This window comes from Somniosus microcephalus, chromosome 11 (assembly GCF_052327205.1).
Source record: "Somniosus microcephalus isolate GS21.2 chromosome 11, FLI_Smic_1.0, whole genome shotgun sequence".
In the NCBI taxonomy this organism is placed as follows: Eukaryota; Metazoa; Chordata; class Chondrichthyes; order Squaliformes; family Somniosidae; genus Somniosus; species Somniosus microcephalus.
In genome coordinates this window covers 71558241-71583826 of record NC_140997.1, presented here as the reverse complement: position 1 = coordinate 71583826, position 25586 = coordinate 71558241, and the positions used below count along the sequence as shown (strand labels likewise).

The following is a 25586-nucleotide window of genomic DNA, read 5'->3' as shown; positions in this document are numbered from 1 at the left end:
AGTCAATCCAGATCCATGGCAGAAGTGCTGCAGTGAGAGCCTCATGAACACCACGTGTGTCATAGGTAGTATGTTGGGTTATGGCTGCGGGGGTTGGTTGAGGGGGCAACGGGTGAGAAGTGGGCGCGCTTTGAGTGGTGTTCCCGCTTCCATGTCTCCTTTCGCCATCATCCCTCTCCTGAGCCTGCGCTACATCACTCCCACTACTCTGCTGCAGACCAGCTTGGTGAAGATCAGTGACGCATTGTAAAGCCATTGTAAGGTATCTGTCATCTTGTTTAACGCGGCAGACATGTTGGCATGTGGTCATGGACTCCTGGCGTGAAGCTCCAGGGAGGCGGACACTCTCTCCATGGCAGACAATCTCGCAATTACCTGTGCCACCAATTCACTGTTCAAGTTGGACTCCTCCATCCTCTCCGCTATTGTGGAGACTGCACGTGGCTCATCTGTCAATACCTCACAAATTTGCTGATGTACCTCTATCATTCTCCTTCTCAATGATGGCCCCGGGGCCTGGGGTTCAGTATCTGTGTCCAGCTGAGCATAGCTTGGAGAGGATTGCCTCCATGCTAACTCTCCACAGTTGTCCCTACCACTAGTGTCTGCTCGTGCTCACTTGTGAATTGTGAATCGCCAGGTGAAAAACCCAACTGGGCCCACCGAAGTGTGAATATTTGTGCAGGTGCATAGCTGTATGTCCTGTGACAGTGCACCCTCAAAAGGAATGAAGGCCTCTGAGGAATCATTCTCGTGCATCTCCAGTAACTCTTGCTGAACATATGAAGGCCCTGGAAGGCAAAAAAAAAATGAATTCCACATTAAGTTTGAGAATGACTTGCCTCAGTCTGAAACTAGAGTCTTACACTTAAATAAAGCCAATTACATAGGTCTGAGGGGAGAGTTGACTAAGGTAGATTGGAAAAATAGATGAATAGGTATGGCGGTAGATAAGCAGTGGCTAGCATTGCAAGAAATATTCACACTGAGAACACCCGCCATCGTGTTGTGTGGCACTACCACCATGCTAAATGGGATAGATTCAGAACAGATCTATCAGCTCAAAACTGGGCATCCATGAGGCGCTGTGGGCCATCAGCAGCAGCAGAATTGTATTCCACCACAATCTGTAACCTTATGGACCGGCATATCCCTCACTCTACCATTACCATCAAGCCAGGGGACCAAACCTGGTTCAATAAGGAGTGTAGAAGAGCATACCAGGAGCAGCACCAGACGTGCCTAAAAATGCAGTGCCATCCTCTGGAAGCTGCAACACAGGAGTACATGCATGCTAAAAAGTGGAAGCAGCATGCTATAGACAGAGCTAAGTGATCCCACAATCAACAGATCAGATCAAAGCTCAGCAGTCCTGCCGCATCCAGTCGTGAACCATTAAACAGCTAATGGGAGGAGGAGGGTCCATGAATGAGGGGGGGGGGAGGGGCGGGGCGGGGCGAAGTAGGGAGGGGGGAGCTGGGAGGGGGTGAGGGGAGAAGAGGGGGGAGCAGAAGGGGGAGGGGAGGAAGGGGGTGGGGGAGAAAGTGGGGGGGAGAACTCTCCACTGGCTGGAGTCATACCTAGCACAAAGGAAGATGGTTGTGGTGGTTGGAGGTCAATAGAAAAACAGAATAATTTTTAAATGGTGAAAAACTTTTAAATGTTGGTGTTCAGAGAGATTTGGGTGTCCTTGTGCAAGAAACACGACAGCTAGCATGCAGGTACAGCAAGCAATAAGGAAGGCAAATGGCATGTTGGCCTTTATTGGTTGTAGTATAAGAGTAAGGAAGTCTTGCTACAATTGTACAGGGCCTTGGTGAGACACACCTGGAGTACTGTGCACAGTTTTGGTCTCCTTATCTAAGGAAGGATATACTTTCCTTGAAGGCGGTGCAACAAAGGTTCACTAGATTGATTCCTGGGATGAGAGGGTTGTCCTATGATGAGAGATTCTGTAGAATGGGCCTATACTCTCTGGAGTTTAGACGAATGAGAGGTGATCTCATTGAAACATACAAGATCCTGAAGGGGATTGACAGGGTAGATGCTGAGAGGTTGTTTCCCCTGGCTGGAGTGTCTAGAACTAGGGGGCATAGTCTCAGGATAAGGGGTCGGCCATTTAAGAGCGAGATGAGGAGGAATTTCTTCACTCAGGGTTGTGAATCTTTGGAATTCTCTGCCACTGAGGGCTGTGGATGCTGAGCCTTTGAGAATATTCAAGGCTGAGATAGATTTTTGGACTCTAGGAGAATCAAGGGATATGGAGATCGGGCGGAAAAGTGGGGTTGAGGTCGATGATCAGCCATGATCTTATTGAATGGCGGAGCAGGCTCGAGGGGCCATATGGCCTACTCCTGCTCCTATTTCTTATGTTCTTATGAATTAGTCGTAGCAAAGTAATAATCTTGATAATGACCATACTCAGTCTTCTCATAGTTTAGTCATTGATGCAATAAAGTCAGCATGTGTGTCAGATATTTTTAATTCTGTCACCAGTCGTCTGCGAGTTCCCAGTCTCTCCACCTCCATTGAGAGGGATTCAGATCTGCCACTTATCTCCATGGCATCCTCCACTGCATCTGTTAGCTGCACAATTTGTTCTGAGCCACCTGCAGTCCTCTCCCGCTCTCTTCTCCTACAAGGGCCGAAAGAATAGACCTGGAGTGTATGTAGGCCACATAGTCAACCGATGGATGTAGTGCATTCAGTGAGGGTAACTATCTGGCAGATGCATTATATTGCTTAAGAATTGGGGTGAGTGGCAGGGATGAATGGTTACATGGGGAGGTGAGGAAGTGTTTAGAAAGTGAAGGATGGGTGGTGCTGAAACTTAAGTGGGTGTATGTATGCTTGGCAAGATAGAATGAGGGGTGGGGGGAAGGGGGTTGCATCACAGGATGTAAATGAATCAGCAAATGTACTCACTTTTCCTGACCTGGTGAGATTAATAAACCACTTCCTACACTGTATTCAAGGCCGGGGCACAATGCTCCTGCTGCTCACCACCTCAGCCACCTCCAACCAGGCGTTCTTGGTGACAGCAGCAGGTTTCTTTCTCCCATTGATGGAGAAATGTATGTCTCCCCTGCTCCTGACTGCACCCATCAATAATTCGAGGGAAATATCATTGTATCTGGGTGCTGCCCTTGCTGTTTGTGAATCCATCCTTCCATCCTAAACACCTGCTGGCTACTCCAAATTACATTTCTGCATTGGCCCTTTTAAGTAGTGGATTTCAGATTGCATCATGTGGGTGCGCATCATGCCTGGTACGCAGCGTGGAGATGAAAAACCTGGAAGGAAAGATATAACCATTCAATAAAGTTGAAATCCGAGAATCCAACCCACTGACTTTACTTATGGCTTTTGCACATGCAATCTCCCCACACTCTCCACCACCAACTCGCCCCCCACCACCCCCCCAGAACCTGCCTCTACATTAATATCTGAGCCCAAGACATTTTGAATGAAGCGTGACATGCTCTAGATAGTCTCCCGAGAGTCGCTGATTATAGAGGTGCCAACCTCTAGTGTCACTAGGTCACAGCTTGCCAAAATACTTTACGAATTAGAGTCAACTGGTTTCACCTTTTTGTTTGCCAGTTTTTTTCACTGATGTTCCACAAGATGTTTTGGGTGGGGGTATTATGTGTATTAATTTAATATAATATATTTTATCGCTGGATGTAAATGCACAGAAAAGGTAAAAGAACTAAGACAATTGTGGTTCGATGCATACAGAAGTCAAAGTATCAATTATTCATTAGAGAGATTTGATACAGATGCATCAGTCTGCAATACACTTCCTTAAATAAACAACAGTAATATTTCATAAGATATTTTTCATGCCTGATCAGTAAACACAAACCGGTGGCATGGTAAAATAGTGAAAATATAGGAATTCACACCTTCACTTAAATGTTGATAGCGTAGTACAAGTCTTTGGGCAACACTGCCACAGCATGTGCAAAAACTGGTGATGCATAGGCTTGAGCCCTACTCTGCTAAATTCATGATCTTAGTTCAGTTGCTTTGAGAGCTAACAATTAGAGCTTAAGCATTCCCTCACAAAAAAAAAAAGACTATCTGAAAGACAGCTATACTCAGGTCACTGTTCTGCACCCCTTGCCAAGTCAAAGCAGCAGCATTGACAGAACGCTGGGAGCAGGTCACCTGTCCTGATAGTCACTGTTGGCATGTTGCTGAGAAGCCTAAGGAATAAGAGGATGTATTAAAAACATTCTGGCCCTGAGTTTCTGCCTGATTTCCACTCGGATAACCGCTTAAGTCAAATAGCGTAAAAGACCGCAAAATTTTAGATGTAAATGAGTTACGCCCATAGCTGTATTACGCTCAAAAATCCCCAATCTTTTAAGTCCGTCCATTGTACCCTTCACCCGAACCGATTCCCTCCCACAAAACTGGCCACGACTGAAAAATGAGCTTCTGCCTATTGCGTTTGTTTGAAGACAGTTCATTACATTGCATTTGTTTGAGGGCGGTTCATTACATTGTGCTTATTTGAGGGCGGTTCATTACATTGCGCTTGTTTGAAGGCGGTTCATTACATTGTGCTTGTTTGAGGGCGGTTCATTACATTGTGCTTGTTAGAAGGCGGTTCATTACATTGCGCTTGTTTGAGGGCGGTTCATTACATTGCGTTTGTTAGAAGGCGGTTCATTACATTGCGCTTGTTTGAGGGCGGTTCATTACATTGCGCTTGTTTGAAGGCGGTTCATTACATTGTGCTTATTTGAGGGCGGTTCATTACATTGCGCTTGTTTGAAGGCGGTTCATTACATTGTGCTTGTTTGAGGGCGGTTCATTACATTGCGCTTGTTTGAGGGCGGTTCATTACATTGCGTTTGTTTGAGGGCGGTTCATTACATTGCGTTTGTTTGAGGGCGGTTCATTACATTGCATTTGTTTGAGGGCGGTTCATTACATTGCGTTTGTTTGAGGGCGGTTCATTACATTGCGTTTGTTTGAGGGCGGTTCATTACATTGCGTTTGTTTGAGGGCGGTTCATTACATTGCGTTTGTTTGAGGGCGGTTCATTACATTGCGTTTGTTTGAGGGCGGTTCATTACATTGCATTTGTTTGAGGGCGGTTCATTACATTGTGCTTATTTGAGGGCGGTTCATTACATTGCGCTTGTTTGAGGGCGGTTCATTACATTGCATTTGTTTTAGGGCGGTTCATTACATTGTGCTTATTTGAGGGCGGTTCATTACATTGCGCTTGTTTGAGGGCGGTTCATTACATTGCGTTTGTTTGAGGGCGGTTCATTACATTGCGTTTGTTTGAGGGCGGTTCATTACATTGCGTTTGTTTGAGGGCGGTTCATTACATTGCGTTTGTTTGAGGGCGGTTCATTACATTGCGTTTGTTAGAAGGCGGTTCATTACATTGCGCTTGTTTGAGGGCGGTTCATTACATTGTGCTTGTTTGAGGGCGGTTCATTACATTGCGTTTGTTTGAGGGCGGTTCATTACATTGCGTTTGTTTGAGGGCGGTTCATTACATTGCGTTTGTTTGAGGGCGGTTCATTACATTGCGTTTGTTTGAGGGCGGTTCATTACATTGCGTTTGTTAGAAGGCGGTTCATTACATTGCGCTTGTTTGAGGGCGGTTCATTACATTGTGCTTGTTTGAAGGCGGTTCATTACATTGCGTTTGTTAGAAGGCGGTTCATTACATTGCGCTTGTTTGAGGGCGGTTCATTACATTGCGTTTGTTAGAAGGCGGTTCATTACATTGCGCTTGTTTGAGGGCGGTTCATTACATTGCGCTTGTTTGAAGGCGGTTCATTACATTGCGTTTGTTAGAAGGCGGTTCATTACATTGCGCTTGTTTGAGGGCGGTTCATTACATTGCGCTTGTTTGAAGGCGGTTCATTACATTGCGTTTGTTAGAAGGCGGTTCATTACATTGCACTTGTTTGAAGGCGGTTCATTACATTGCGTTTGTTAGAAGGCGGTTCATTACATTGCGCTTGTTTGAGGGCGGTTCATTACATTGCGTTTGTTAGAAGGCGGTTCATTACATTGCGCTTGTTTGAGGGCGGTTCATTACATTGCGCTTGTTTGAAGGCGGTTCATTACATTGCGTTTGTTAGAAGGCGGTTCATTACATTGCGCTTGTTTGAGGGCGGTTCATTACATTGCGCTTGTTTGAAGGCGGTTCATTACATTGCGTTTGTTAGAAGGCGGTTCATTACATTGCGCTTGTTTGAGGGCGGTTCATTACATTGCACTTGTTTGAAGGCGGTTCATTACATTGCGTTTGTTAGAAGGCGGTTCATTACATTGCGCTTGTTTGAGGGCGGTTCATTACATTGCGCTTGTTTGAAGGCGGTTCATTACATTGCGTTTGTTAGAAGGCGGTTCATTACATTGCGCTTGTTTGAAGGCGGTTCATTACATTGCGTTTGTTAGAAGGCGGTTCATTACATTGCGCTTGTTTGAGGGCGGTTCATTACATTGCGCTTGTTTGAAGGCGGTTCATTACATTGCGTTTGTTAGAAGGCGGTTCATTACATTGCGCTTGTTTGAAGGCGGTTCATTACATTGCGTTTGTTTGAGGGCGGTTCATTACATTGCGCTTGTTTGAAGGCGGTTCATTACATTGCGTTTGTTAGAAGGCGGTTCATTACATTGCGCTTGTTTGAGGGCGGTTCATTACATTGCGTTTGTTAGAAGGCGGTTCATTACATTGCGCTTGTTTGAGGGCGGTTCATTACATTGCGCTTGTTTGAAGGCGGTTCATTACATTGCGCTTGTTTGAGGGCGGTTCATTACATTGCGCTTGTTTGAAGGCGGTTCATTACATTGCGCTTGTTTGAGGGCGGTTCATTACATTGCGCTTGTTTGAGGGCGGTTCATTACATTGCGCTTGTTTGAGGGCGGTTCATTACATTGCACTTGTTTGAGGATGGTTCATTACATTGCAGCTCGAGCCTGCACTGCTGCTGCAGAAATCATACATCTTTAAGAAAAGCTTGAAGTTTGACTCATTTTCTGGCTATTCCTCTACTGGGAAGGAAAAGTAAAAAATACTTCAGATTCTGTAGAGAGCAATTTAAATTAATTACTGTAAAATTTTGCAGGGCAGAGATGAATGCTACACACCTTGTAGTCTCCAGTCTGACTGTGAAGGGGAATTTTTCTATTATACTACAGGTACTACACCCCAACACCTTGGGCTTATGTTCATTAATTGGCTCTGCTCCAGTCATAAATTGGTCATGCCCGATTACACTTGTTGATTGTGCTGATTGATGAGCGATTTTACGCTTGGGCGTTAATTAGTTTGCACAGAAACTCGAGCGCAATTTCACCTCGGCCAGACTGGCGCAGTGTGGGTGCATTTTGAGCGCAATTTGCCGATTGCACCCTTGGAGGAAACTCAGGGCCTCTGTGTCTTTATGTTAAAGGCTTAGTGAATTGACTACTGCAATAGCTCAGCAAGACCACAAGAGGGAGGAAGATCTACAGAAACTGCATCAAATACAAGTGGAGAGCAGCCACTCAGCAGAAAGTGAGCAGGTTAACATCCAGGTAATTTGATCTGTGTTGAAAGCTGTTTTCATATTATTTACAGTAATTTCTTCAGATTATCTTTCCTTTAAATATTTTGCTTATTTTAACAGTGAATGTGGTGAAATAAATCAATTTCCCTAAAAGTGAATCTAGAATAACAACCACAGTACATACCAATTACTGGAATTTTAATGCAATTTCTATAAATGTGCTGCTGTGTTAGTGCAGTATATTTTAAACAGCAATGTATAACATCATATTGTATGTGATAGTGCAGCCCTTTGGAGAACTGGCTTGTGCGAAAGAATGTGGCGGTACAGATTTCATCCCCAACTCTGTTTGTGCCTGACTGTAGCAATGTTACTGTGAGGAATTGCTGAATGGAGACCAGGTGATTCCTCATAAGGCAACGAAAAACAACAGGAAATTATCCATTGACTGCTTTCAAGCACCTCCTGGCAGCTGCCTCTGAGTAACGTTGGAGGACCTTTAGAGAGAAAACTGTATGCCTGCCCTCTCTACCATGGTAAGTGTGTGATCCAAGGAGTCTAGGGAGAAATATAGGTAACATTCACTTTTTTTTTTACAAAATGCAAAGAATAATGTCAAAGTTCAGGTTATTAATTGCTAGGATAACTCCGCTACCAAGTATCAATGGTGTTTTTGTGTCATTAGCTGCACTTTTGTAATAAACTGGATAATTACTGATTGGTAAAAAGTGAAATGCAATCATATTTCAGTAGGTGTATTAGTAATGACTGCTTAAATATATATTTTAAATCTTCAAACGTTAGTATGAAGTATCTATTCAGTCTTGGTTGCTATATAACAATTTAGTGTTAATGGACAATATTATTTTATGGGAGCTGTGGAAACACTTTTTGTACTTCACACATTGTTAGATATTTCATTTTAGCATGTTGGCTTATTGTGATAAAGCATAAACATTAAATCACACCAGTAAACATACTAAAACACTGCATATGATTTTTAGATCTATATGTGTAATAGATGGAGGGTAAAGAACTAAGCAGATCCTTCACGAGATCAGTGGATTGCTCCAGGGATTATTCTTGGGACTTCTACTATTTATTTTTCAGTAACTTGGATGAGACTATTGAAAGCATGATCTTAAAGTTTGCAGGTGGCACTAATGTTGGAGACAGAACAAATTATATGAACAGTGCAACAGAATTAGAAAATGGAGCCATTAGCAGTTTAGCAGGTAGAGGTAAAATAATTAGTTTGGGGAACGAGGAACCAACATGGAGACTATGGGTGGAATGTAACAGTTATCCAGTATACTAATCAAAGCAGGGATTTGGATATTGCTGCGGTAGAACAGTTGAAACCATCAAATTGGTATGCAGCTTGTCATATTTTGGGATTTTTTTGACCACTTTTCCCACAAAGAATTTGGCAAAGAATTACATTTAAATGTTAGGTTTTTAAAGCAAAGTGTATGCATGCAATTTGTATTTTTTTAAAAGTAGAGGTGGAAGGTGGTTAACATGCTATGGGGCTAGCCATTGATGTTGATTCTCCAAAGATTGAAAACAATAAGTAATTCACTAGTACTGTCTCAGTAATTGATAAGCACCTCAAACCTATTTTTTTGCGAAGCCCATGGTCAGGGATTGTCTTGCATAGGCCCTTCTTTCTGTTTGTGAGCATGCGGAAGATAAAATACAGAAAGAAACACAGACTGACAAGTCAGGTTCCTAAACATAAAGCTGTTAGGGCAGGCTTTCACCCAGATCTAGAACCCTAAAATGCAGGAGGCTAGTTAGAAGTTATAACATTTTAAGTCAAGCAAGATTTCTTTGACTGATTTCTTTATGAAATCGGGTTTCAAGAGTGCAAGATATGGAGAGAGCTCAAGGAAGCTGGGTTTGTTTTCATTGGAGAAAAGGACACTTCAAAGCAATCTAATAAGGTTTTCAAAATTGAAAATTGTAAAGGAGATTAATTATTCAAAGTAACAAATGGCTCAAATTGGGGTTATGAGTTAAAAATTAGGAAACAGAATTCAGGTAGAAGTATTTCACATATTGGTAACAGACCTATGGGAATAGGATATCAGAGGAGGCATTGGACAACTGGAATTGGTTCTGGAGAAAGGGGATTGATTTTTATGGTGAGAAAACAAAAATGTGGGTTAGTATTATTCAGAAAGGTGTAATTTGCCTTTTCTTCTTTCTAAGTGCCAGGATGCTTGTTAAGAGCCTTTGATTATAAGTCAAAACAAGTTATTCTAACCTTATACATCATTGACAAGGCCATATTTAGAAAATGGTAGGCAATTTCAGATATTTGTATAGAGAGAGTTTAGGGAAGAACAACGAGAATAACTGAGATTTAGAGCTGTAAGTTATAAAGACTCAAGAGGTGCTTATCAATTACAAGAGTAAGGAAGTCTTGCTGCAATTGTACAGGGCTATGACAAGACTACACTTGGAGAACTGTGCACAGTTTTGGTCTCTGTACCTAAGGAAGGATATACTTGCCTTAGAGGGGGTCTAACAATGGTTCACTAGACTGATACCTGGGATGAGAGGGTTGTCCTATGAGGAGAGATTGAGTAGAATGGGCCTATACTCTCTGGAGTTTAGAAGAATGAAACATATCAGATTCTGAGGGGGATTGACAGGGTAGGTGCTGAGAGGTTTCATTCCCCTAGCTGGAGAGTCTAGAGCTAGTGGGGGTCACAGTCTCAGGATAAGGGGTCGGTCATTTAGGACTGAGGAATTTCTTCACTTAGAGGGTTGTGAATCTTAAGAATTCTCTACCCCAGAGAGCTGTGGATGCTGAGTTGTTGAGTATATGCAAGGCTGAGATCGATAGCGTTTTGGACACTAAGGAAATCAAGGGAAATGGGGATCAGGCAGGAAAGTGGAGTTGAGGTCGAAGATCAGCCATGATCTTATTGAATGGCTCAAGGGGCCATATGGCCTACTCCTGCTCCTAATTCTTATGTTCTTAGCGGCCTTTTCACTGGAGAAAATAAAATAAAGGGAGAAAATTATTAAGTTTAATCTGTTATTTGGATTGGAGGCTATAGGGATAGTTGTAGACTGAAATGATCATGATATTTTTAAGAAGTGATGGTTGCTATAGTGCTGGAACTTGATGAACTTGAGGATCCGGGAGTTTTTTCTCATCACTGGTTGAAGCTGGTTAATTTTAAATCCGTGTCCTCTCATTCTATATTCATATCTACATCTCAACCCCTCTGTTTAAAAGCCTACATCATTCTTCCCACTTTCCCCAGAGTTCTTCAACAAAAAATGTTTTTCTCTGTCAGTCTCCCCTTATAAGTCAATCCTAAACTGAACTTCCCATCGGGAGATTATATTTTGGGGATTGGTAAATTTTATATGGTATGTAGAAGGAGCAGGCTTGGTTGGCCAAGCTACCTTTTCTCATTCAGTGCATTTTTTATGGTTGCTTTGTTGATGATTAGAACTTTGTTGCAGGGCAAAATAGATCAACTTGTCGATGATCTTGGCAACAAACTATTTCAGAAGGAAACTCAACTTCGCGAAGATGTAGAAAAGAGATTTTTATACCTTGAAAAGGTGAGCATTCAACAATACTGATGAAACATTGAAATTATTTACATTTTTATAACATTTGTATTTTTTGCTTCAATTTTCTTAAAAATGTGTTCTCTGGATGTGGGTGATGCTAGCAAGGCCACATTTATTGTCCATCCTCAGTGGGTCCAAATACATCCTTGCAACAGGGGGTGCTGCTTAGCAGTCAGAAGTTGGTACACTGACGTGTTTTTCTTTGTTCCTTCCTAGCTCTGGGATGTCAGCTATGTATGATGCACACCTGCATCCCAGCTAAGGTTGGTTAGCTCAGTAATGACCAGAGTTGAAATCTGGCCCCTTCCTGGTCTGAATGAGTGGTACACTGTGCACCTGAGGAATTAAAAGAACAAAATAATTTACATCTAGATAAGTGGGCATATATACTCATGTTTTTGAATATTATGCCACTAATATAGTAGCCATTTTGCTGAAGAAGTTGTTCATTTTCAAATTAAATTAAGAAAGGATGGACCATGAGATGCCACTTTTTAAAACACACACATACAAGATTTATAACTGATTGCATTCACTGTCAAGTCAGAATACTGGTATTTTGCTGTTTGACATGATCCTCTGTGTTAATGATGTACACCTTGTTTGATCTCAGAGGCCAGAATGTATCCATGGCATATTATGAGCCAAACATAATTACGGTAGTGTAGTGGTTATGTTACTGGACTAGCAATCCAGAGTCCTGGACTTATAATCCAGAGAATGTGAGTTGAAATCCCACCATGGCAGTTTGAGAATTTAAATTATGGAAATTAAAGCCGAATCTGTTGGATTATCTTAAAAACCCAACTGGTTCACTAATGCATTTAGGGAAGGAAATCTGCTGTCCTTACCTGGTCTGGCCTCTATTTGACTCCAGTCCCACACCAATATGGTTGACTCTTAATTGCCCCCTGAAGTGGCCTAGCAAGCCACTCAGTTGTGTCAAACCACGACAAAGAATTGCAGACTGCAGAAATTCAAGAAGAAGGCCCACCACCGTCTTCTCCGTGCAACTAGGGAAGGGCAATAAATGCGGGCCTTGCCCGTGACACCAACATCCCGAGAATGAATAAAACAAACATGATTTTTTTCACTGACAGGAACAACCAAAAATGGCTCAGGCCAATGCCACACCACAAAACAATAAAATTGAACTCTGCACTTGTAAATTGACCAATTGTACCAGAATAACTGAGAATCATCAAAAATGTATCCATCAGTGTTTTTTCTGCTAGGTTGATAATTCACCTTAAATTTACATTGTGATATATTCTGGTTGCCTTTAAGGGTCCAAAATTCCTTGCACCAGCAGAACATTAAGCAAGCAGTACATATTGTAGTTGAACTTTGTCTCTTGTCTGGTCTCTTGGGCACAAGTGTTCACCAGCTCCAGTAAATCAGAATGTATGGTTTGAAAACTATTGGTAGGCTGGATACTGCACTTCAAAAATGCATCAAGGGCTAGATGCAGTGATACAGCATATTATATTTGGGCTAATGGCCCTGAGCCTTAAGTTATCCTACATATTTGCATTTATTCAGTAACATCATTCTTAAAGGAAACTATGTAAATTTTTATTTCTGAAGCATCTGCATAGATTAGAGACTACACGAAGTGAGCATGAGAAGGTCCGCTGGGAGGAATGTGCGAACAAATGGACTACTGTTCAAAAATTGAATGTGGAAGAAATCAAAGCAGTCAAGGACCAGCAGGTACATGTTACAATGGCACCCATTACCTGTCTGTTTTTCTTGGTGTTTTTACATAAATACGGACATATTAGTACCATTATTCTAGATTTGAATGATGAACAAGTCAAAATGTTACAAGGCTCAGTTTTCCAGAAGTAGTGGTTTATTTTCAAGTTTGACTCATTTTACCTCTGTTTATCATCTCCCTGCTTTTGCATCTCCATAAGCCAGGATAAGATGGCCATCTTGGCAGCTCTGCATCAACTGAGCTAAAGACTGCTTTTTGGAATGGGAAATGTCCCATTGATTATTTTTCATCTCCCTGAGATCATAAGGTTGTGGGTTCGAAGCTAACAGTCCAGTGCAGCACTCGAGGAATTGTTGGAGTGCCGCTTGTTATTGGTTGATGCATTTCGATGATTCAGATGGATACTAAAGTTTCCAAGGCACTTTTTGAAGTGAGTCACTCAACCAACAAAACAAGAACCAAGTAACTGGTCATTCATCGCATTGACATTTGTGGTATCTTGCTGTGTATAAAATGGCAGAAACAGTCACTGAATTTCAAAAGTAATTAATTTTACGTGAAGTGATTGTGATGTTTCTGAGAGGTGTGATGAGGTGCTATATAAATATATATTTTAATTGATGAGGAATCTAGGACTGAATAGTTGCTTACACAAACCACTAATTCATTTTAGCAATGTTTTTAGCAATATTCCAATGCTCTCCTGGTCAGCCTCTTATCTTTCACCCTCCATAAACTTCAGCTCATTTAAATTCTGCTGCCTATATCCTATCCCAAACCAGATCCCACTCACCTATCACCTCTGTTCTTGCTAACCTAGAGTGGCTTCCAGTCCAATAATGCTTCCAATTCCAAATTCTCATCCTCATGTTTAAATTCCTTTGTGACCTTGCCCATCCCAATCTCTGTAATCTCCTCCAGCCCTACTACCTCCCCAAGCTCTCTGTTCCTCTGACTCTAGCCTTTTGTGAAATCCCCTTCTACCCCACAATTAGCAGCCATGCCTTCCGCCATCTAGAGCACATGTTGTGGAATTTTCTCCCTAAACCTCTCCACCTCCCTTTCATCCTTCAAGACCCTCCTTAAAACTCACCTCTTTGATGAAACTTTTGATAATCTCTCCTAATATCTTGTCTTTTGGCTCAGCATTCATTTTTGCTGATTACGCCTCTGAGAAGCACCTTGTGACATTTTTCTGTAAAATGGCACTGTATAAATGCAAGTTATTATTTTGTAGGTTCTTAGCTATCTAGCTTTGAAATGCTATTTAAGCAAATTATCTTTGATTCCAATAAAACACACACAGCTGTCATATTAGATTTATTTGGAACTATTGAAAAACTGACAAGTTAAAAACATTTTTTTTCTTGTAGTCAGGATTCAAAGTGCAAGAACACTACATGAAGATGGATAACGATATTAAGAAGTTAGCAGACTCATTTGCCCTTAAAATGAATTGGATAGAAGAAGTCCTCAAATCAGAAATACTTGAACGGTTAGGAAACATGTTTTTCCCAAATTTCATTTAAAAAAAAAAAAATCTCTGTATATCTATCAATAAAGTATGGGCTGAAATACATTTTCACAATTACAATGACTCATTTTAGGGTAAGGTGTAGTAGGTTGAAACATTTTTGCTTTGGTCACGTTTTTTTACCTTTGAATATAGAATCATAGAAACATACAGCAGAAAAGGAAGTAATTCAGCCCAGCATGCCTGTGCTGGCTCTCTGAAAGACCTAACAATAAGCCCCATTCGCCTGCTCTTTCCTCATAGCCCTGCAAATTTTTTCCTTTTAAGTAGAGCTCCAATTCCCCTTTGACAGTTACTATTGAATCTGCTTCCACCACCCTTTCAGGCATTTTCGCTCAAAACAACTCGCGGGGAAAAAATAAAATCTCCTTATCTCCTCCTGGCTTTTTTGCCAATTATTTTAAATCTGTGTCCTCTGGTTACCAGCCCTCCTGCCAATGGAAACAGTTTCTCCCTATCTACTCTATCAAAACTCCTCATACTTTTGAACCACCTCTATTAAATCGCCCCTTAACCTTCTCTGCTCTAAGGAGAACAATCCCAGCTTCTCTAGTCTCTCCAGATAACTGAAACCCCTCATCCCTCACACCATTCAAGGAAATAACCTCTGCATCCTCTCCAAGGCCTTGATGTCCATTCTAAAGTGTGATAAAAGTTTAAAAAGGTAGTTTTTACTAAGAGGTATCTAATGCTTTGCTTGTAGTTTGCTTTTCGCGGGTTGATTTAGATTGAAATATATATATGTTGCGAACATTCCAATTCCTGAGAGTTCATTTGGTGATGAAGCAAAAATGTGGGAGTGGGAAGGGCTTAAAGTTTTAGTTAAATCACAAAAGTATGAATCTGAGATACGGGTGAACCAATATAAATGTAACTAAAATTCACACAGACAAGATGGTACGTAGGCTTATATGATGTTGAAAAGCTCTGTATTTACACAAAAATCTAAAACTAGACAATTGAATTCAGCATATTGCGGAATCTGTCAGTACCACGTTTAGAAATTTGACTGGAAAGAATGTGTATATATAAAGGTGTAAGGAATTTGGACCGAGAAATTTGTTGATGCCGTGCCTATTTCACAAGAATAAAACAGGCGCCTAAGCATCCAATATGGCAGGTGGCACGGCACACTCATTCCACACTGCAAGTGTGGTGCTAACAGGCAGCAAGGACCCTTAAGCAGTGAAATTTAAAGGGCTCACCCACTACATACAGGTTAGTTGCTGTATGTTAGGCTGCTGGTTAACTTCTGAGCATTTCTTGACGTCTTTTCTCACTTCTACAACTGAATTCTGACTTCTGCTAAGAAGTTTTTGCTGGTGCTGTACTGCTTTCGTCTGCCTTCAAAACAGTTTCACTGTTGTTATGGTGGTCTGGTAGGTCTGTCTTTGGGGCTGGAGGACGAGAGGGAGCAGCCAAGAAGAGAGGAGAGAGCAGGAGCACCTGAGAGAAGATGGAGGAGGAAGGCACTGCAGAGGAGACCAGACCTACAGCGGATCTTCAAGGAGCACTTCTCCTACCTTAACTTCACTGAGGAACAATATGTCAGGCACCTTCACTTAACAAAGGAGGCTGTTGCCAGCAAGCTATGTCACCTATTGCAGCCACAACTCAAATCTTCAATCAGGGCATGGACAGCAACGCCTGTGGCTGTCAAGGTCATCGTGGCCCTTAACTTTTATAAAACAGGCTCCTTCTGGCTGAAGCAGGCGACATCTCCAATTGGCTGTTCACCATTGTATCAGGGAGGTCATCAAGGCGCTCTATGCCAAGAACATTTACACCTCTTTTCCAATACTTTGCCTGCATTGAAGACTTTCCCAGGATGCAAGGCGCCATAGACTGCACCCATATTGCCTGGTGTGCTTCCCATCACCATCCTGGCATCTTTCTGAATAGAAAGCGATTCCACTCCTTCAACATCCAGCTTGTTTTCGTCCACAGGCAACACATCATGCAGGTCTCTGCCGATCGCTTGGCAGCAGCCATGGTTCATTCATTCTGCACCAGTCCTCTGTGCTGCCTTTAGTCCAATCAGGGCACAGACTGGCTATTGGGCGATAAGGGCTAGCTCCTTCAAACTTGCCTCATGACTCCTGTCAGAAACCCAAGCACAGCTGCTGAGGTGGCTATATTGTCATCAGAAACATAATCGAGCAGACAGTTGACATGCTCAAGCAGCACTTCCGCTGCCTGGACCATTCATAATCTTATAGCAGGCCCAACAACTTCCACTGCTGGAGGAGTAGGCCATCCTCATTGAATTCATTGGTTTGCATTGCTTTGCACTCCAGGAATTTGATATCGACTTTTGTCAATTGGAACAGTGTGCCATCAGTGGCAGATATGGGTCCTGCATAGCATTCGTGTTGCTGACTGCAATAAATAATACTACATTTCTCAAGAGTTCTTGCTCATCTACCAGTGTTTGTAGCCACCTTTGCTATTTTTTGTTTTAGCATCATTGATCACATGATTAAAAGCCAAGAAAGAAAGTCTGAAATTATTTTAGAGTAGAAATGGTTAGGAACATCATGGTGTTTTTTTTCCACAGCTATTTAATTAATGTTCAGTATAGATTGTATTTGGCAATGCATTAATTGTGTCATTATCATTCTGTAGTAACTTGGTCACTGCTGACTTTCGGATAAGAAATTAACCATTCAGCAGAAGATATGGAGATTGTATAGCTTTAACAAGCTGCTTCCTTGTGCAAAATGGACTTAATAATATAACTCTCTCGTAACAGAGATAAACAAGAGACCCAACTCGAAAACAAAATGGAAGATTTACATGAACGTGTGAGTCTTGCTTTAGTAACTCTTCAGGAAGCATTAGGCACCTTGCAAGAAGACTTTAATAATGAGATGAAAATGGTAAGGGTTTTTGAACAAGTTTCATAAAACATTTATTTGCAGGTATTATAACATAAATTCATTAAAGAGAAATTTAGAACACTCTTACATTATCTTGTTAGTTGAATTTTAGTTAAAATACAGGTGAAAAGTACATTGATTAGAAGAATTTTGCATTTTCCCCTTAATTTTCTCCCTTTTTCTACTCTCCTATCCACTCATCCTGGAAGTACTGACTATTGCAGGGGTACAGTTCAGTGGGTGCCAGCAGCCCTCTGGTTCTTCATTAGTGGACCTAGACAACGTATTGGCTGGCTATTTGACAGTGAAGGCAACAGATTTGAGCCCAGTCTTTTTCTCACATATGTCCACATGCAAGTATGTTCAAACAGGTCACTGGATAGTAATCAGAAATGGGACTTTTCCCCTCTACAACTGAAGGTTGCTGAGGGCACTGAGTGCCCCAGATGTTGCTCTGGCCAAAATCAGCACAGACTGGCAAGTGAACCTGGCACCCCCTGGTCTGAATGGCTTAGTGCTACACCTGTCAGTGCCTATACCTACAAGGACCGACAAAGAAACTGTTTTGTTACTACTTGTAGTTTTACAAAGTTTTTTTCTTGCATCATCAATTGAAATGTCCTACTGAAATCTACTTTAGTCCCAGTCAGTGCCAGCTCTTGGTTTCAAAATCTGCATTGATCATTGGGATTGTTCCTAGTAACTAACTCACATGACAACCAACTTTGCTGTATTTCATTATACTTTTCAAAAAGCTTGCTCCAAGCTAAGCACAAGGTTCAACATCACTAGCTCATTCACTGCAAAACCATTCCAACTTCTGTGATGTCAAAGTTCTGTCCCTTCAGGCTTACAGAAACCTTGTTTTTTTGTTTGACACTAAAATGCTCCTTCTTTGCCAAGATATGGGCCCCGATTTTCCGATCGGAGGCTTTCTGCGTGCGGAGGCCTTCGATCTGGAAAAAATCTACAAACTTACCCGAGGGCTCTTGAGGTGCGTATACTTCCGTTCCTGGGCCTCTCCAAACTCGAAATGCACGGGGCCCACGTATCCCAGAGGCGCAGGCAGTTCACCTGTCAAATATATGAACGGAGATCACCCCAAAAACACAGTCAAACATTAAATACATTTTTAAAAAACCATCACATTTTTAAAATGAGTTGAAATTACAATAAATTAAATATTTTAAACAAAAATTTAATTTTTTGAAAAACATAATTAAAGTTTTTTACAGGGCTAAAAATAATCTTTTTCAAAAGTTTTTTTAAATGATAAATGAGTGGAAAAAAAAAATTTTTTAAACATTTTTTCAACTCTTATGCTGGGAAAAGCAGGCCTTACACCTGCTTTTACCAGGCGTAAGATTTCTAAGGGTTTTCAGCAGGCGGAGGTTCTCCAGAAAGCAGAACTATCCGCCCGCAGAGGCCCTTTTCCAGGGCAGGCGTCCGATCTGTCAAGAGCATTCTTGACAGACGGAAATGCCGGTTTTCAGCGCATCTGCTGTGCATGCCTGAAACCGGGATTTCCGATGCCCCGATGGGTGTGTACACAGCTCGTACACACCCGTAGGCATCAGAATATGCGGCCCCTGGAGTCGGGTTAGTCAGGAAATTTCCCAGCAATGTTCCAGCTGAGCCATTTTCAGCATCAGTTCATAGTGCGAAGAAGCGAGCTAGGCCCCAATACTTACTGGGACTGGATTTCCAAGCCGGGAGGAGGAGTTCTGGTCGGGAAACCCGGAAGTCCGTTTTGACTCCATAGCTTGCATGCTTTTTTCCCAACAGGATCCCCGCCTGGAAGCCAGCCTGAATAACAGGCTTGGTTCCCTGTCGAACGAGGAACACTGCAGCAGAGGCTGCAGCCCAGGAGCTGGCAGGTTTCCTGCTGCTGAGATAGTGATCATGGGGTGGGGGGGGGGGCGATGTCTTTTTTATTTTTCCTACCAAAGTGGATAACCTTGAATTTTCCCACATTAAACTCCATCTGCCAGATTTTTGCCCACTCACTTAGCCTATCTATATCCCTTGGAGATTCTTTGCGTCCTCCACACAATTTGCTTTCCCACCTATCTTTGTATCATAAGCAATTTTGTCTACATTACACTCGGTCCCTTCATCCAAGTCATTAATATAGATTGTAAATAGTTGAGGCCCCAGCACTGATCCCTGCGGCACCCCACTAGTTACAGTTTGCCAACCTGAAAATGACCCATTTATCCTGATTCTTTGTTTTCTATTAGTTAGCCAATCCTCTATCCATGCAAATATATTAACCCCAACCCCGTGAGCTCTTATCTTGTGTAGTAATCTTCTATGTGGCACCTTATCGAATGCCTTCTGGAAATTCAAATACACGACATCTATTGGTTCCCCTTTATCCTCCCTGCTCGTTACATCCTCAAAGAAATCCAGCAAATTTGTCAAACATGATTCCCCTTTCATAAAACCATGCTGACTCTGCTTGACTATATTATGATTTTCTAAATGTCCTGCTACCACTTCCTTAATGATGGACTCCAGCATTTTCCCGATGACAGATGTTAGGCTAACTTTTCGATAGTTGCTTGCTTTCCGTCTCCCTCCTTTCTTAAAGAGGGGCGTTACATTTGCGGTTTTCCAATCCACTGGGACCTCTCCAGAATCCAGGAAATTTGCCAGTCCAATTACAGGAAGCGGGTTTGGTGACGTCATTCATGACGTGTCACCAGCCGGTTTCCTTAAAGGGAATATGGCCAACTTAATTTTGATATTTGTGCTGTCCGTGTTCTACAGCATTGAAGTGCTGCCAACACTGACAATCACTGCACAATGGTGCAGGGCTGCACCCAGGTTCTCCCACGACTCCCTCCATATGCACGCAGGGAGGTCCTCTTCCCTTCCGATGGGCGGAAGAGACCTTACCAGGAGATCAACGCAGACTGGTTGCACATTGCACAGGAGGGCACAAGCAGGGATGGCGCAAACCTTTCAATGATCTCAGATCATGAAATGTAAGTACAGGTAAACTATCCTTTATCCGAAAACCTCGGGACCAGCCGTGTTTCGGTTTTCGGAGAATTTCGGAAGGTGGGTCGGCGGGGGGTCGTGCGCACGACTTACGCTGACGCTCAGCGTAAGTCGTCGGGGCCGGCGGGGGGGTCGGCGGGGGTCCACGGGGGGTCGTGCGCACGACTTACGCTGACGCTCAGCGTAAGTCGGCGGGGGTCGTGGTCTGCGGGGGGGGTCGGCGGGGGGTCGTGCGCACGACTTACGCTGACGCTCAGCGTAAGTCGTCGGTGCCGGCGGGGGGGTCGGCGGGGGTCCACGGGGGGTCGTGCGCACGACTTACGCTGACGCTCAGCGTAAGCCAGCGGGGGTCGGGGCCGGCGGGGGTCCGCGGGGGGGTCGGCGGGGGTCGTGGTCGACGGGGGGGTCCGCGGGGGGTCGTGCGCGCGACTTACACTGAATGAAAAAACCTTCGGTTTTTAGAGGGTTTCGGTTTTCGGAAGTTCGGATAAAGGGTAGTCTACCTGTACAAAGCCACACTCAACCTCATCCTGCTGTGCCTCTCATCATATCCCCATCACTCTGCCTTCCCTACCCTGCCCCTGTACATCCTTACTCACACCAACTTACCTCCACCCATCCCTGTCTATCTATCTACATTATCACATCACCATTTCACTAGCCACCCCTCACACTCATATGAACATTAAAAAAATAAGAAATAGGAGCAGTAGTAGGCCATTTGGCCCCTCGAGCCTGCTCCGCCATTCAATAAGATCATGGATGATCATCGACCTCAACTTCACTTTCCTGCACTATCCCCATAGCCCTTGATTCGCTTAATATCCAAAAATCTATCGATCTCTGTCTTGAATATACTCAATGACTGAGCATCCACAGCCCTCTGGGGTAAAGAATTCCAAAGATTCATCACCCTCTGAGTGAAGAAATTTCTCCTCATCTCAGTCCTAAATGGTCGACACCTTATTCTGAGACTGTGACCCCCTGGTTCTAGACTCCCCAGCCAGAGGAAACATCCTCCCAGCATCTACCCTGTAAGAATTTTGTATGTTTCAATGAGATCACCTCTCATTCTTCTAAACGCTAGAGAATATAGGCCCAGTCTACTCAATCTCTCCTCATAGGACAATCCTCCCATCCCAGGAATCAGTCTAGTGAACCTTTGTTGCACTCCTTCTATGGCAAGTATATCCTTCCTTAGGTAAGGAGACCAAAACTGTACACAATACTCCAGGTGTGGTCTCACCAGGGCCCTATATAATTGCAGTAAGACGTCTTTATTCTTATACTCAAACGCTCTTGTAATAAAGGCCAATATATCATTTGCTTTCCTAATTGTTTGCTGTACTTACATGTTAACTTTCAGTGATTCGTGTACAAGGACACCCAGGTCCCTCTGAACACCAACATTTCACATAATCTCACCATTTAAAATATACTCTGCTTTTCTATTTTTCCTACCAAAGTGGATAACTTCACATTTCTCCACATTATATTCCATTTGCCAAGTTCTTGCCCACTCACTTAGCCTGTCTATATCCTCTTGAAGCCTCTTTGCATCCTCCTTACAACTTACATTCCCACGTTGCTTTGTATCATCAGCAAACTTGGATATATTACATTTGGTTCCCTCATCCAAATCATTGATATTGACTGTGAATAGCTGAGGCCCAAGCACTGATCCTTGCGGTACCCCACTAGTTACAGCCTGCCAAATAGAAAATTATCTGTTTATTCCTACTCTCTGCTTTCTGTCCATTAACCAATCCTCAATCCATGCTAGCATGCTAGGACCAATCCCATAAGCCTTAATTTTGTTTGATAACTTCTTGTGTGGCACCTTATTGAATGCCTTCTGAAAATCCAAATACACCACATCCACTGATTCCCCCTTTTCTAATCTGCTAGTTACAACCTCAAAAAACTCTTAACAGATTCGTCAAACATGATTTCCCTTTCATAAATCCATGTTGACTCTGCTCAATCCTATTATTATTTTCTACATCCTTAATAACAGATTCTAGCATTTTCCCTACTATGGATGTCAGGCAAACTGGTTTGTAGTTTCCTGTTTTCTCTCTGCCTCCTTTCTTAAATAGTGGGGTTACATTTGCTACCTTCCAATCAGTGGGAACCGTTCTAGAATCTATAGAATTTTGGAAAATGACAACCAATGCATCCACTCTCTTTATAGCCACCTCTTTTAAAACCCTAGGATGTAGGTCATCAGGTACAGGCTTTCAGTCCCATTAATTTCGGCAATGCTTTTTTTTACTAACACTAATTTCATTCAGTTCCTCATTCTCGCTAGACCCTTGGTTCTCTACTATTTCCGGGAGGTTTTTTGAATCATCTTCCATGAAGACAGACATTTACAGTATTTGTTTAATTTCTCTGCCATTTTCTTATTCCCCATTATAATTTCTCCTGTCTCAGCCTGTAAGGGACACATGTTTACTTTCACTAATCTTTTCCTTTTTACATACCTATAGAAGCTTTTACTGTCTGTTTTTATGCCTCTCGCTAGTTTAATCACAATCTATTTTCCCTTTCTTTATCAATTTCTTGGTCCTCCTTTGCTGAATTCTAAAATCCTCCCAATCTTCAGGCTTACTAATTATTTTGCCAACATTATAAGCCTCGTCCTTTAATCTAATGCTATCTTTAATTTTTCCTGTTAGCCACGGTTGGATCATTTTTCCCGTGGTGTTTTTATTCCTTAAGGGAATGTATATTTGTTGCAAATTATGAATTATTTCTTTAAATGTTTGCCATTGCTTTTCTACTGTTACATCTTTTAATCTAGTTTCTCAACCTACCTTAGCCAACTTGCCTCTCATACCTACGTAGTTTGCTTTGTTCAGGTTTAGGACCCTAGTTTCAGACTTAACTAAATCACTCTCAAACTCAGCATAAATTTCCATCATATTATGATCACTGCTCCCCAGAGGCTCCTTTACTACAAGGTTATTGATTAACCCTGTCTCATTGCACAGTACTAGCCAATTCCCTCGTAGGTTCCTTGACATACTAATCTAGAAAACTATCTTGAATGTATTCCATGAACTCTTCCTCTGCACTATTTCTGCAAATTTGGTTTGCCCAGTCTATATGAAAGTTAAAGCCCCCCATGATTACTGTATTACCCTTGTTACGTGTATCTCTAATTTCCTGATTAATACTCTGCCCGACACTACAACCACTGTTAGGGGACCCAAAGACTACTCCCACTAATGTTTTCTGTCCTTTGTGGTTTCTTAGCTCCATCCAAACTGATTCTATATTTTGTTTTTCCAAGCCAAGATCCTTTCTCTCTACTGTCTTTATTCCCTCCTTTATTATCAGGGCTACCCCTCCTTCTTTTCCATTTTGCCTGTCTCTTCTAAAAGTCAAGTATCCTGGAATATTTAGTTCCCAACCTTGGTTACTCTGCAAGCACGTCTCTTAAATAGCTATTAAATCAAACCCATTTATTTCTATCTGCGCTATTAATTCATCTGTTTTGTTGCAAATGCTTCATGCATTCAGATATAGTACCTTTAGCTTTAACTTTTTTCCATTTTTCCCTAATGTCACTTTAGTCACTAATGCCCCATTACCTTTGTTAATCTTTCTGTCCCTTCCTGACCCACTCTGCTTATCTTTACCCAGATCACTACTCTGCTCTACAGCCTTGACATTTCTCTTACTGCTTTTAATTTTACCCTTTCCTGAATCCTCCCACGCCCCCCTTCATTAGTTTAAAGCCTATCTACTGCCCTAGTTATTTGATTTGCCAGGACACTGGCCCCAGCCCGGTTTAAGTGGATCCCGTCCCCACGGAACAGCTCCCTCTTTCCCCAGCACTGGTGCCAGTGCCCCATGAACTGAAACCACTACCTCCCACACCACTCTTTGAGCCATGCATTTAACCTTCTAATCTGTTTGTCCCTGTGCCAATTTACGCTTGGCCCAGGTAACAATTCAGTGATCATTACCCTCATCCTAGTGCAATCATACCAACTAACAACACACAAGGGTAGCCACTTGGGTATTTTATCCAATGTTCATGTAAAGTTTCTGTTAATGTACTGTCAAACATTTATTTTCAACACTTTACGTTCTTGGCCAGATTTGTGTGCACCTTTGGAAGTGGTTTAGTGAGTTGCAGTGAATGGTGCAACATAACAGTACCCCCCCCCCCTACACACACAATGGTGGTGAGTGTGAAAGGAATGGCTTGGGCATTGTAGGGATGCTTTATGTTGTTGGTGTGGGGTGGTACCAACCTGGTGCATCATGTGGCAGCCAGGGTGTACAGCATCAAATGAAGTAAATCTGGCCATGGTGAGGCCATCCCTGACGTCTCCGGCAGCGATGTGGTCGGGTGCTGATGCCCTGTGTCCTGTGCAGCATCAGGTGATTGCGGAGAAAGTTGGTGTTGTTGATGGTGCTGCTGGTGCTGCTGGTGTTGGGGCTGATCTTGGTCAGATTCTGAGGACCGAGGTGAAACAGTATAAACGGTACCATGCTAATGGAATAGATGGCAGATGAAACTAAGATGACAGAAGCAAGCTTTCAATGGTGAGAGAGGTTGTTCCAATGAAGTGATACTGGATAGAGAGTTTGGTCCAAACACTTGCAGCCCGCATAAAGTTCAATCTGTGTTTCAAATGGAGTAAGCAACAGCTTCTCTGCTTAGAAAGTGAACAGCTGTGAGGTGGGAGCTTTTATGGCACATTTTAAGCTGTCAAATAATCAACTGATTCAATGGCCATTCAACTCCCACCTCAGATTCATTTACATGATCCCCAATCAGCGTGGACCCCATGGGCGAGCAGTTAAAGTGAAAAGGTAAGGTTAAAAGGATTATTAAGGGTCTGTTAACAACCAGATAATTGTTTAAATTGGGTCGCTGGCCTCTGCGGGTCTGGTCGCGTCAGGTCGGGTCAGATCGGAGCTCACAGATGCGCCATTGGGAAAGGCGTATTGCGGCGGGTTGACAACGGGATCCCAACTCGCTGTCAAAAAAATCAAATTTTCCACCCGACCTGCCACCGATCTCACCCGCTGACCCCCTGGAAAATCTAGCCCTTTGTAAAATTATTGTGGAATCTCAATAACTGACCTTCATTTGTTCAGTTTCAGTTTTCTACAATGTAGTATGATTTATTTGGATTGTATGTATGGTATTGTGCCTCAGAGCATTAGAGTAATCTATAGTGACTTTAAGTAATATGTTCATTGAAGGTTTTGAAATGACCCAAGTCAATTCTGTGTGATTTCAAAATTACTACTCACATTATGGATAAAGACTAGCTAAGAAATGATGCCTT

At 42.5% G+C, this 25586-nt stretch overlaps 1 protein-coding gene across 1 annotated transcript in view; it reads left to right on the top strand.

Annotated features, from left to right (window-relative positions):
- LOC147110665 (coiled-coil domain-containing protein 154-like) overlaps window positions 1-25586 on the top strand; it is a 158297-nt gene that overhangs the window by 62127 nt on the left and 70584 nt on the right. The window contains exons 6-10 of the mRNA XM_086002249.1: window positions 7437-7560; window positions 11019-11120; window positions 12720-12845; window positions 14226-14347; window positions 17139-17265. Of these exons, the coding sequence (XP_085858375.1) occupies window positions 7437-7560; window positions 11019-11120; window positions 12720-12845; window positions 14226-14347; window positions 17139-17265 (601 nt within the window). The remainder of the gene's footprint in view (window positions 1-7436; window positions 7561-11018; window positions 11121-12719; window positions 12846-14225; window positions 14348-17138; window positions 17266-25586) is intronic.